The sequence below is a fragment of the Cariama cristata genome, unplaced genomic scaffold (assembly GCF_000690535.1).
Source record: "Cariama cristata isolate BGI_N322 unplaced genomic scaffold, ASM69053v1 scaffold9594, whole genome shotgun sequence".
Lineage (NCBI taxonomy): Eukaryota > Metazoa > Chordata > Aves > Cariamiformes > Cariamidae > Cariama > Cariama cristata.
Genome location: NW_009612349.1, coordinates 40,441 through 53,672, shown reverse-complemented (window position 1 = coordinate 53,672; position 13,232 = coordinate 40,441). Strand labels below are relative to the sequence as shown.

General features: G+C 38.9%; 1 protein-coding gene across 1 annotated transcript in view; it reads left to right on the top strand.

Moving 5' to 3' along the window:
- The window catches only part of UXS1 (UDP-glucuronate decarboxylase 1), a gene marked incomplete at its 5' end in the record, with an annotated part of 50,487 nt that overhangs the window by 9,137 nt on the left and 28,118 nt on the right, over positions 1-13,232 (top strand). Inside the window, one exon of the mRNA XM_009698588.1 lies at positions 4,787-4,967. Coding sequence (XP_009696890.1) covers positions 4,787-4,967 — 181 coding nt within the window. The remainder of the gene's footprint in view (positions 1-4,786; positions 4,968-13,232) is intronic.

Below are 13,232 nucleotides of genomic sequence, written 5' to 3'. Positions count from 1 at the left end.
GCAGGAATGAAGTAAATTACCTTGAATGGTGGGTGTGCTGCACAAGGTACAGATTAGTGCTTCATTTACTCTATGTTGATGTTCTCAAACTCAGCATATGGATAATAGACTTGGGCTGTGGTTTGAAGGTTTGACTTGCCAATTAAGCTACTCTTCCCTGCTTGTAACGTCTCAGGAGTGCATTGCCAAAGGGTCTTTGTGTGTGCTCCCAGATGGCTGAAACTTGCAGAGACTGGGAAACTTTTTAGGCACATCTTGACAGAAAGCTTGTGTGACTGTATTGAACAAAATCTAGTCATAAGGCTAGAAAAGCAGCTGCTCTGCAGCAGTAGTTAATTAAACATAGGGAATGTTCCTCTCTGTTATCTACTCTGTTTCTGGTATTTTGAAGCATCGTAGGCATTTTTGGGTGGAAGAGGAGGGCAGGTTGAGTCAGGACAAGTAGTTGTCCAAGGCGTTCTTAAACTCAGTGAACTGTGCTGCAACATCAGCTTTCTAGTTTTGTCTACAAACACTTTTGAAGTTAGCTGTGTCTTAAATTTTTCCTTGTTTCTGTCTGTCCCGAGGAAAAAAAAATTGTCCCCACATTTTGAAGAGACAGAGAAAGTATAGCTACTTGAGATGTGTAAGTAGAGAGTATGAACTTCTGCCTCTATAGTAGAGAGCAACGTCTGGAACAAATCTCTGCCAAAGTGCCCAATACATCTGGTGTTCTGTTTTGGTTTGACTCCAAAATTTTTAAGAAAAACACTACAAAGATGCAAATAAAAGCAGATTTGGTTTGTATTGCATTGTTAGACAATAGCCTTCATTGCTATTGCAAAACTTCATAAAGAATAAGTGTTATCAAATTAGTTTAGATCTGCAATGTTATTCTGTCATTTTTATGACAGTCTGAAGGAGTTAGGGTTGTAGGTTCCCTGTTACCTTGTTGAATATGGAAGATATGCTGAGGAAAATAACAGAGAGAGGCTTAATTCTGAAAATCCCTAAATTGTGTGCCCATGTGTGCAAGCATAATAAAGCTGCCTTAGTGTCGTGTTTTCTGTGTAAATGAGAAGGTGCTTTCAAGAAAAATGTCAGTGCAAGCTGGTAATAGGCTATGAAGCTTTTAATACTGACTTTTAGACTTTACCACTGAAAAATACTGGATATTTTGTTGAAATCTATTGCTTCAAGAGAGATGGCAGGTAGTTGGAACAGGAGTGTTTTCTGCTGTCCTGGAGGTGAATAGCTTTTTGGTGTCTGCATATTTTGTAGAGTTTAAATTACTAAAGAGAAAACTGGCCAAAAGGATGATCAAGTTGTTCAGTCGTTTCTTCCTGTCGTGGTCGGGGACTAGTTCAGTGTGAGGTCGGATGGGCATTCACAAGCCTCCTGCCCATGTAGGCAGTTTCATTCAGTTGCAACATTGCTGTCATAATCCTATAGGAAATCATAATCAATGTTACTTTGAGTAGCTGAAGTCAGCGTATAAAGGACTTGTATAGACCTTGCATGACACTTGGGAATTTCTCAAGAATTGGCGAGCCAAGTGAACTTTGGTAGATGATTTGCTTCATATTTTGTTGATACTGCATCTTTTCCTAGAATCCTTTCCTAGAACCCATTCTAAATTCTTACTTTTTTTACTCTGAATGCATCTCCAGCTGCAACCTGGAGATACCCACAGTGCTGTACCTGACCAGACAACAGTTCTAGCAATTTTTTTTTATACTGCATCTGTTTGGAGGTGATTGCTAGTAGGGGTGATATTTCAGCTGAGACTAGATATTCTGACGTTGTTGTTCCAAAGAGCTCAAGTCTTCATCCTGTTGTGTGTGATTTATCTATTTGTTCAGTTCTCTGAAGTGACTAGGTCACAGGCTTTCGTATGCAAGAGGAGAAATTCTGTTAATATTATGGAAGATAATGTTAACACTGGTTCAGTCTGTTGTGTGGGTTTTTTCTGAACAGAATATGGTAGACCAATAAAAGCATAAAATGAAAAATTAATATAATTTCCACATGGGACATTAGATGTTTTGAATCTGACTCCGGACAGCAGAAATGAACCCATGTAACAAATACACAAACTTTTAAGTCTCTCTAGTGGAGGAAATTACCAGTTATATTTGTGTCTTTTAGTAGATGCTGAAGTTACCAAGCATATTGGCACTACTAAGTAATTAAGTATTTTTATTAATGATGTCTTAAAGAATGCCTATTTAAGCGCCAGGTGCTGGTGCTTCAATTCTGATATGGAAATGATTCGTGTGCAGTATATGATATTGTAGATTAATATGTCATTGTGATTTGCAGGAAGTCATATTTAGAAATGAAGTATATTGACCTTGCTTTTATGAGTGATTACAGGAAGGTTATACAGAGAGCTTCAGTGATAAATCATCTTTTTTTTTTAATGTAGCCTCAAGTAATGATAAAAAAATAATTTACACAGTTGTTTACTTTTCCAGGGGAAATTAATCTCCTTTTTCAAGTAGTTATTTATCTAATACCTGTGAAAGTGATCTGTTAATAAAGCTAACATAGATTTATCATAAAAACTACTTACAGATTTAAAGTAATTGGAAACTTCTTTCCAGACAAAATTGGTTTGTGCCTTTTTCTTCCTTTTTTTTTTTTTGGTTTGGTTTGGTTTTGCTGTCATATAGCATAGAAGACTGCTGTAAGCAGTGCTTGGTTTCAGTATGTTTTTTCCCAAAAGGGAGATGGGAAAGAAGACACTTTCTTTTACTGCACTGAAGACATATTGTGAGCATCGAGTTTGTCTTCTGTGGAATCCTGGAAATAGAAGTAGCAGCAGGGGATTTCCTTGGGCCTCAGTTGAAGGAATAGGCTCAGGTCATCTACAGAAAACTTTTGTCCTGGTCCCTACAAGAAGGCAAAACCCTTGGAACATTCAGCAAGGCTACAGCTCTCTTCCAAGTCAGGATAAGCTTATGGCAGTAGGTTTTCCATGCATATTATTTTTCCCTTGGTAAGTAGTGGCACCTGGCAGAGGGCTGTATTCCCTCAGTTACTGCTCATCTTTCCTTGTCCACAGCATTCTGCCAGAAACCTGTTCTTCCCTCCTGTCTGTGCTGGGGTAGTAGGAGGCATGAGATTATTTTTCTTTCAAAGAGAGCTTCTCCTAAATCCTCCTTCTCCTTGAGGTTTGTCAAGGAACTGAATCACATATTGAATCTGCTATAAGGAAGCCCTGACAAACCCAGAAGAATACTAAATAGACCAACTAAATGTTTCTTTTATTAACTGGTACTTACAATGTCTTTAACACACTGATGGCCCTGAATTTTTAATAAGAAAAACAAGTGTGAGAATACAAGTGGACATTCAAGTGGACATTCAGGTTTTTACAGAAGAAAACAGATGTAGGGGTTTTTTTTCTTTTCAGTTTTTGATAGCTTCCTGTTTGCCTTTGTGTCTTTCCTAGGTTTTTTTCAGTAGTGGTAGGGAGGGGAGTGAGCAGGATAAATGTTTGGGCTTTGACTAGCCCAAAGTGAAAGAACTTAAGGCATCTACATCCTTCTCCACACAGCATTTTGTAGTTGTAGCACACCATCCATTCATTAGATTCCTGCTTGACAATTACACCATGTCCTTTTGTTGTTTGGTTAGTTGTCACTGCAGCTGAAAAATGGAGATCAACAGCTGACTCACTTTCAAAATATGAATTTGATCATGCAGTCATATGATAGAGCTGATGCCACACAGGGCTTTTACAAGTCCCTTCTTTGAGAGTGGTGATCTGTCATGTCTTTGTGTGTTCTTGAAAACAGCTTATAAAATGCAGAGAAAATAATTGCTTCCGTAGATATGTCTGTCTGGATGTGTCACACAACTTGTAGTTCTAGTTATTGTGTTGACTGCTTCAATACTGAATTAGTGATTATTTTGTGTGTGTGTTTGCTGTCAAAGACTGAGGTGCAGAAAGGGAAAAAATAACAAACTTCCTTGCTGCTTCTACATCTGCAATGGAACAAGAGTACAAGGCTTTAAATATTTCATTTCTGTGTATTTCTTTGCAGTAAAACATCATCAAGTTCCAAGACAGGCAAATGCTAGATGTCGGAGCTAATGGTGTAGAGTAGAATAGAATGCTTTCAGTTGGAAGGGACCTACAGTGGTCATCTAGTCCAGCTGCCTGACCACTTCAAGCCAGAATGATATGGGCTATGGATGCATTAAAACACAAAAGGAGTAATTTTGGTTTTAGCAGATATTTCAAATGAGAGGTCTTCAAAGAATACTCTTCCTTCCTTCTTTCCTTCTCTGAAGGGTGAAAGAATTTGTAGTGCTTACTTGGAACACCCAACATGTCTTCCATTTAAACCAGACAAAAACTGGACTTGACATGTCTAGTATTATAAATCTTACATAAAAATAACCTGACATTCTGTCGTCTTTTTTTTCTGAGAAATGAGAAGTGCAGAGAATTCTCCTCTCACCTTTTTGGATCTTTTTAGGCCTTGCTGTCGCATAAAAGGGCACAATCCAATTTTAAGGAAAAAAGCAAAGTAATCTAATGTGAAAAAGAGATTTTGTTGATGTGAATGGTTAGCTGAACTTCTAGCCTGACAGTGATGAAACATGTCAAGTATGTCTCTTGAAATTTTAAATGCTGTAAATATTGGGGAAAAAAAATTAGGCATGGAAATGGAGTTGTTTCCCCTGGAGTAAGCAAAGATCTGAACGCTAGTGGTCTTCTGTCTTCATGTTTGTAGACTTTGTCTGGTGTTTCTGTAAAAAGAAAAAGAAATTTATACCAACTGTCCTAACGCAGATAACTGGAGGAGCAGGGTTTGTGGGTTCTCATCTTACTGACAAACTAATGATGGATGGCCATGAGGTTACAGTTGTGGACAACTTCTTTACGGGCAGGAAAAGAAATGTGGAGCACTGGATTGGTCATGAGAACTTCGAACTGATAAATCATGATGTCGTTGAACCCCTGTACATTGAAGGTGAGTAGTTTCTGCTTCGGTACCTGCACTTCGTTGTGCTTTACCCTCATAAGTATGTATGTCTGTAAAGAAATTGAATCTGTGCACTGACTTCTGGAGTGATCTACCTGTATGTTTTGTTTATTATTAGCCTATTTTCTGTGACTAGTGTGTAGTGAGAAGTTCAGAACGCCTTTGTCTTTGAAATCGGTTCTTCCTTTCTGAGTGGATGGCAGGAAGGAAATCTTGAAAACTTCCTGATGTGACTGATTTTATGAGGAGGCAAGGTGGCAGTGGGTCAGTCTGTCCCATCCATTGTCCCACGTCCCTGTGTGCCTGCACAGGCAGAGCCTGTCATCTAGATATGTCATGAACTGAGAAGTTTAATTCAGGGCTGCAGTTATACAAGACGACATGCATCCTGCAACTGTGCGTGGTCAGTTGAGAGGAGACTAAGCTCTTTCAGACAGCAAGTCAGCTCACTTTTTTTAGTTGCCTTAAGTATCTTCTGGGGACACCATTGCTCCTACTTTAGGTGCAAGCATTCCACAGCTTGTAGAATAGGAAAATGGCAGTACTGAATTTCCCTAGTTTTCAACAAAACAAAGAAACAAAAAAACCCTAAACAAAGGAACAAAAAACCAATCTGCTTCAAAGAAGTAGAAGTAACTCAACATCTAAACTATCATAAACGTCAAACTGTTATGCCAGGTTGTACGACAGCATTAACATAGCCGTATTTGAGAGATATTTGCGTTTATATACTGCCAAAGAAGTCTATAAGTATATAGTGAATCAATGAAAACATTACTCAAATTACACTGCAGTTCTGGTGGATTTACTCCATCCCTTTAAAACTTTATAACAACGTAGTTCCATTTTATTAAACAAAAAAATGAATCTGAGATGGTTGGTTTTTTCATTCTTGCCGAATTCTAATGGATGGAATTTCACAGGGAAAATCTCTAGCAATTGCATCTCTTGTATTACTGCTTGTGATGAATTCCTGACAACACTACTGACACAATTCTGCAAATATATGCTCTTTCTCTGTTCTGACAATGCACTGGTTCAGTTACTGCCTGTTATTTTACTTCAAACTTCTGCTTCCATGGACAGGATAATGGGAATCAGAGCTTATTAATTGGCTCCAGGTGCTGGTAGCTTATACCTCAGCCAGTTCAGTTTGTCAGCTTTCCTAATCTTTGCCCGGCATTACCTTCTTTCTGACTGATTACACTTGAGACCTTCTCAGAGAATTATCATCATTGCTAATACAATTGCCAAGTTACTAGGCACTAATGAATGGGAGTCCTAAGATCTTTCAACTACCTCTCCCGTGTTCTATGTAATTAAGACACCAATTCCCCATTTTGTGCTAACAAATTATAACGTGTTATTCAGTGAGTAGTTTATTTTATGTCTTGTCATCCTCCAGCAGTGTGAATTAAAGCTGGCATGGCTAAATGTTAAAATTAATTTCTATATACTACTATAGGAAAATGATAAAATTTCATTTCAGTGCAGAGTTTGTAGTCCAACGTAGGAGGGGGCGGGGGGGGGAGGAAGGATGAGGCAATGAGGAAAAGTTATTTTAACAGATTAACACGTTGGCATATGGATCAATACTCCTTTTCTTAGTCCCAGTTTCTCCTTTTTACTTGTATATAGAAGTTGGAATGACTGTGAAGTCATGACAAAAGAAGGCTTGTATCTAAAGAATTCTTGTTTATTTGCTGTCCTGTTTAAACAAGGTCACGTAAGGTTGTTTGACACTTAAATTCTAGGGAGAGTAATCAGTGCTTTATTTCTGAAAGAGACTTCATTTCTGATCTAGAAAGAACAGTGTTTGCACAAACAAGGTCACGTAAGGTTGTTTGACACTTAAATTCTAGGGAGAGTAATCAGTGCTTTATTTCTGAATCTAGAAAGAACACTGTTTGCACTTTTGATGTGGAAAGTGAGTTTAATCTCAAGATGCATAGCTTTCACTACATCTCTTGATGCATTTTTTTTTAATTTTTTTTTTAGCTTCACAGTGGTGCTATGCACAGTCTGCCTTGTCTGAGTCATTATCTTTGATCCATGACATGCAGTGGCACTCAGCATTCTTGGATCTTGATCTCGCTTGACCACAGACAGTGATAAATCACCGAAATACGCACTTTATTTCTTAGCTGTGTGATAACTATAGTTAACTGTAGTGCTGAATGACTTTGTCCTCCTCCACTAGGATTTCTGCTTTCTTTTGCTTTAGCATTTGGAGAAGATGTCAGTAGAAAACGCATAAGAACATAGCTTTCACTTAGGCTTTTTCAAGCAGAAGAACAAAGGCCCTGAATTCCTTAATGGAATTAATGTAGTTCAGGAATCTTGAAAGATGGAAAAAAGTTTAAAACAAAAACAACCAAACAAAAAAACCCCAGCAAAACAACCTGGGGGGGTGGGAACTCTGAAAAGAAAATTTTCAAAACGTTGCATAATAGTTGTATTAACCTTTTTTTCTATTGTAGTTGAGCCCTGTGTTTCTAAAGTACTTGAGATTTTGAAAGATATTTTCATTTCAGCCTAACCCTTATGTTGAGGTTTAATCTACTAATAAATGGGATTTTTTTGGTACAAGAAGACAGTTTTCTTTTCTGAAAGGTAGTGTATAAAGAGAAGAATCTGTTATTTCTCTTTTGTGTATTATCAGCAAAAAAGTATAGAAATCCACCTTTGCTTATTTTCTGCCTCTCATTCTCTACATTCTTTAAGATTACAAGCTCCCTAAGATGGTTACTTAAGAGTACTGTGGCTCGTTCCTGCAAACCGTAGTGTAAAGACACACGGGTATTAGTTGGAGAACGAATGAGAATGAATGCTTGATCTGGTGTTACTGTGATCTACCCCACTTCAGGGTAATAAACAGGTTTGCCTTAAAAACTACCAAATGAAATTTTGGATTAAATAAATGCAGGTCGGAAGTAATGTACTTAGTTTACATAGTGACTTGAGGATTAGTGCTGTCTTGTTTATATCCACCTTTGCATTAGAGTTGACTGTGTGTTTGCAGTAAAAAATAAGTTTTTATTTTTAAATAATTTGAAGCCACTGAAGTGTGTATTTCTATTGTGAAATATTGTTATACTTGAATACATGTGGGAAAAAAAACAAACACAAAAAACCCCCCACCCAACCAACCAAAAAAAACCCACCCAATCAAAGAAACTAACCCCCGGAAAAAAAAACTAAAACAAACCCCAAACCATATACCCCACAAACCCCCCAGAAAAACAAAATATAACACAAAAACATAAGCCAGTTTCAAGGCAGCTTCAAGGTGATGTCAGAAGATGGCAGTCATACTAGCAACTGGACTCCTAAAAAGCAGGTAATACCTCTCAGTCTTAAGTCTTGAGGTCTGGTTGTCAAATGCCATTAGATACACAATAGCTTGTCTAGAATAGCTACAGCTGCTGAATAAACTGGAAGAAAACATCATTGAGGGATGCACAGCCCCTGTCCTTCCTCCACTGGCGTTTCTTCTTCCTATATCCTCTGCAACCTTTGGAAGCCTTAAAACAATCTTTCGTAAGGTGATATATGCACATTCCCTTTACCCTCAACCATCTCTTGGGTCTGAAAGATGTCTTCCTCAGCTGGACTGGTTCACAGTTCACATGAACACATTTAGGCCTTTGGTTTCTTTTTGGTTGTTTGTAGGGTTTCTTGTTTGCTCTCCTTTCACAAATTTGAAACAAAAACAGGCCTGAAAATGCCACAGATTTCCAGTCAACAATGGAAACAGTTGACTCTGTCAAACTGATTTCATCTCCCTAATCACAAATGCAGAATATATTTTGAATGCTTTGTCATTATATCAAAAAATGATGTAGCTTAAAAATCCTCTTCCCTTGGAAAGATGTTCACAGTAGTCCTCAAGGGTTATGCTTTTAGTCATAAGGCTTCATGTAGAGGTTTTTCAGTTTCTTTCCAACTTAATTAGATTGCACTGCCCACTTTGGTTTTGAATCACAGGAGTACAGTTGCAGAGTAGGAATTTTGTTGATGGCTTTCAACATTTCACTGCTTAAACAGAAGCTCTTGGTAAAATACCAGTACAGTACTTCTAAAATTGCAGTCTGTGGCAGCTGAAGGCAAATAGCTTATTTCTTTTTGGACAGAGTAGTCAAGAGTAGTTCCATTCTGACATTCAAAGACAGACTTCTAAAAACAAATGCAAATGTACTGCCTAACTAATGTAATATGAAATGACAGAGAAGAAGAGAATTCGTAAGTGGTAGGTAAGGATGAACTATTTCATCACTTGTGTGCTGAGATTAATTGCAATAATTGATGTGAAGATCAGTTAAATAAAGCTGTTTGGTTTTGGTCTTGGGTTGGTTTTTTTTCATTCTTAATACCAGCAGTCCGTTTTTTGGCAAAACATTTCTTAAATGTCAGCTCTGTTTTCAGTGACTGTTGTGAATGCAAAATTAGTTTGGGCTCTTCTGACTTTCATTTAAAAGCTTTCAAAATGATAGAATAAAAACTGATTTTGAAAGTTGAGAGAAGTGCTGTAAGCACGTGGCATGCATAGTGACAAGGAGGTTGACTTTTGGAGTTTTCAGAAGGTACAAAGTTGTTAGTAAAATAACATTATTGATAGAACTTTAATAGATCGTTGACTTGACTGGGACTAAAAATGCTATTATTCTTAAGGAATTTGCTGGCTTGTGGGTCTGAGTAGACTTTAAGGCTAAAACCAACAGGCTCACAAAATTGGCCAAAAGAATGAGACACACCCCTCTCCACCCCCCCCTGCAGTACTGCGTTCAACTCTGGAGTCCTCAGCACAAGAAGGACATGGACCTGTTGGAGCGAGTCCAGAGGAGGCCACAAAGATGATCTGAGGGCTGGAGCACCTCTGCTGTGAGGACAGGCTGGGAGAGTTGGGGCTGTTCAGCCTGGAGAAGAGAAGGCTCTGGGGAGACCTTAGAGCAGCCTTCCAGTACCTAAAGGGGCCGACAAGAAAGCTGGGGAGGGACTTTTTACGGGGGCATGGAGTGATAGGGCAAGGGGCAATGGCTTTAAACTGGAAGAGGGAAGATTTAGATGAGCTATGAGGAAGAAATTCTTCATGGTGAGGGTGGTGGGGCAGTGGCAGCGGTTGCCCAGAGAAGCTGTGGCTGCCCCATCCCTGGAAGTGTTCAAGGCCAGGTTGGATGGGACTTTGAGCAACCTGGTCTGGTGGAAGATGTCCCTGCCCATGGCAGGGGGATTGGAACGAGATGGGCTTTAAGGTCCCTTCCAACCAAACCATTCTGTGATTCTATGAATAGGCTATGGCTTTGTTGTGAACGACAGCTTTCCAGAAGTCAAGATGGTAACGTTTTACTAAACACTGTTCTACAGTATGCCAGAATTGCTCAGTCTCCAAGTCATGTCACAGGTAACTTAGGCACATGCAAATACAGCTTCTAAGTTTTTATGTCAGTGTCTTCAATACATTGCTTTTTTTTACTTCAGTACTTCCATCCCAGATTTCCCCCCCACCCCAGTCTTCATTCCCTCTGCCAGATACTTAACAGATTCAACTTGATGGTTTTAAATTATATGATTAGTCAAGGTAGCAGATAACATAGACTACTCAGTTTTGTTTGTCTAGAGCCAAATGCAGGGGTTGCTGCGTCTCTGGTGAAGCTCTCCAAAACTGCTCCAGTACAAGCAATTTCATTAAGCCTTTGTAAAGTTATTCTAGTTTGCCTTAAGTTACAGGCAACATTTTAACATCAGAAAAATGAATTTGTATTTGTGGTCCTTCTTAGTTTAGTGCAATAGAAATGTCCCGCTTCACTGTGTCAACTTCTCCGGCCTGACCTACAGTAATGGAATTGGCATAGCTGTTCTTTACAAGAAAAGTCCGTATGTTTAAGCTGTAGAAACTTGTTTGTATGCTTCTGATCAAAGCTTTCCTGCTTAGTACTTCCTGACTAGCAAGTACAGTGATGGATGGAGGTGCTTAGTGGACTTAGTGACCCGTTTAGTCCTTTCTGGTACTAAGACACATGTTGAAGGCAGAAATTGAAGATGAAGGTCATTCCTTCATAGGAAGGAATGTCATTTCCTGTCATAGGAAAGGAGGTAGATTCTACCGTTACTGTTCACTTAGGAAGCATGCAGAGCACGTGCAGTGATATGGCTGGAAAATACAGATAGGTGATATGAAGGAAGGTAGTTTTATTGCAATATTATGTAAAAGTGAGTGGTTATATTGATCATACTTGTTTAGCATTAAGGAAAACACAAGACCGAACATTTGTGTCTGGATTTGGGTATTACCGATTCAATGTATACTAAATTATAGGAGTTTGTTGAGCTTTTCACATAGAAAAGGGCACAACTGACAAATTTTAGTTGTTGTTGATCTTGCAATATGTTACTAAAACTTCGGTTATGTCAATCATAGATTTCTGTGTTTGTGACTGTGTACTTGGTGGCTTGAATGTTCATGCCAGCTTCTATGTCTATGCTATTTTGAAATGGATTTATTTTTTTGCTTTTTTTCAGCAAAATTGTAACATGACAAATTTGTTTAATGTTTCTTTGTTTTATCACTAGTCTACCATCCTGTGCTTGGTAAACTGCTTCTTGCTTTGTTCAGTGGCCTACAGACTTCTAGCCTCTGATGCGGGTTACGTACAAAACTTGCAGAATTTTAGTGTTATCATTTGTTCTTCTTTTATGGGCCTTACCTATCTACATAAAGCTTTGCACAGCCTTTCACATGGTTATTTTCAATTCATTGCACTATGGCTTAATTGCAAAGCTAGCTCAAGGCATCTTAGTGGGCCAATGTTGTAAAATTTTTTTTTTTCTTTACCTGATAAAAAAGGAAGAGGCGTGGAGGTCAATTACAAGATGCACTTGTTCCTATCCTCCAGTAGATGCTGTCCTAGGCATCCAAACAGTTAATCCTCTGAAAAGCTGTAGCTAGGGTAGCTTTCCACAGTTCCGACCTGAGAAGAATTTAAGTTGACTGCTGCCTTAAGTAAGTGCCAGCTTGTGCTAGAGCACACAAGGTTGTCAGCTGGGCTAGGTAAATGGCTTTGTCTGGCTGACTCGCTGAAATTCTGAGACAAAAAAGTATGTGTTTTTTAGACCTGACAGTTAAAAGCGGGAAGGTGGAAGGAGAAATAATTGTACCTGTCTCAACATCCTCAGCTTGATAGCTCAAATGTAACCAGTTTGGGGTAAAACTTGTCTTTCCACGCTTCTGAACTGTCCAACATTCTCTGCATCTTTTGGAAAACCAGTGATGTTTTTAATTGGTCTAAGGCTCAGTTCTCTAAAGATTCCTTCCTGGGCAGGAGGGAAAGGTCCTGGAGCAGCCTGTCCCTTTGATCTAGAAGGTGACCATCTGACACTTGGCAAATGCCCTCTCTTCCGTCTGTCTGCTGGTTCTGCTCTTGCTGAACCTTTTCATCACCGGCATCTATTTTTGACTTTGTGCGTATGGGAATAAGTACATTGAGGCAAACCAGACTCAGACAGGCAGGACTCTATCTCTGGCAAAGAAAAACTTCTTTTTCCCCCCAACTCCTTCTCTTTGTTTCGTTTAAAACATTTACTGGCTGAGAAACAAAAGGAGGAAGAAGGACTAAGAAGAGGAGAGCGCTTTCTCTTTTTTCTTTTTTTTTTTTTTGAGAACTGTCCATTACCCTTTGCTTCTTGTTTAAAAATAAGTAAATAAATTTGACGATTATAAGGAACCTTTGTGGGTTTGTATTTCGTTCACGTTTGTTTGTGGCTAACAGTGGATAATTGTTAGTTACACTTGGATAGTCACAGGCCTAGCCATATCCTGCTGCAGCAGAAGGAAAGTAGTTTTTGGCTCTCTTCATCAGAACTGCCACATGCCATTAAAGGAACCGCTCCTATAGGATCTGTTGTGTGTCAAAAATTCAGCAGGTATTTAGAAAACAATAAAAATAAAATGGATGGAGAGGGAGGCAGAAGAGCGTTCACTTCTGCTTTGACATACTAGGATTGGGCAGTAAATTACTGACGGACCACAATGCTTTTGAAGTGATGTTTTCACTCTGCAAAAATTCCACCACAGCTTGTTGAAAACTAGATTTAGAAAGGGTTGTGAAGGAATAGGTAGAAAGAGACAGCATAAAACTCAGGTCAGAGTTCAACTCTGAGTTGGCTGCAGGTGACTTTAGCTATTGCTTTGTTCATTTTTCTGAGCCACTGTGCTTGAATTACCTGCTGCCTGCCAGCAGCAGCCAGCGGCTTCTC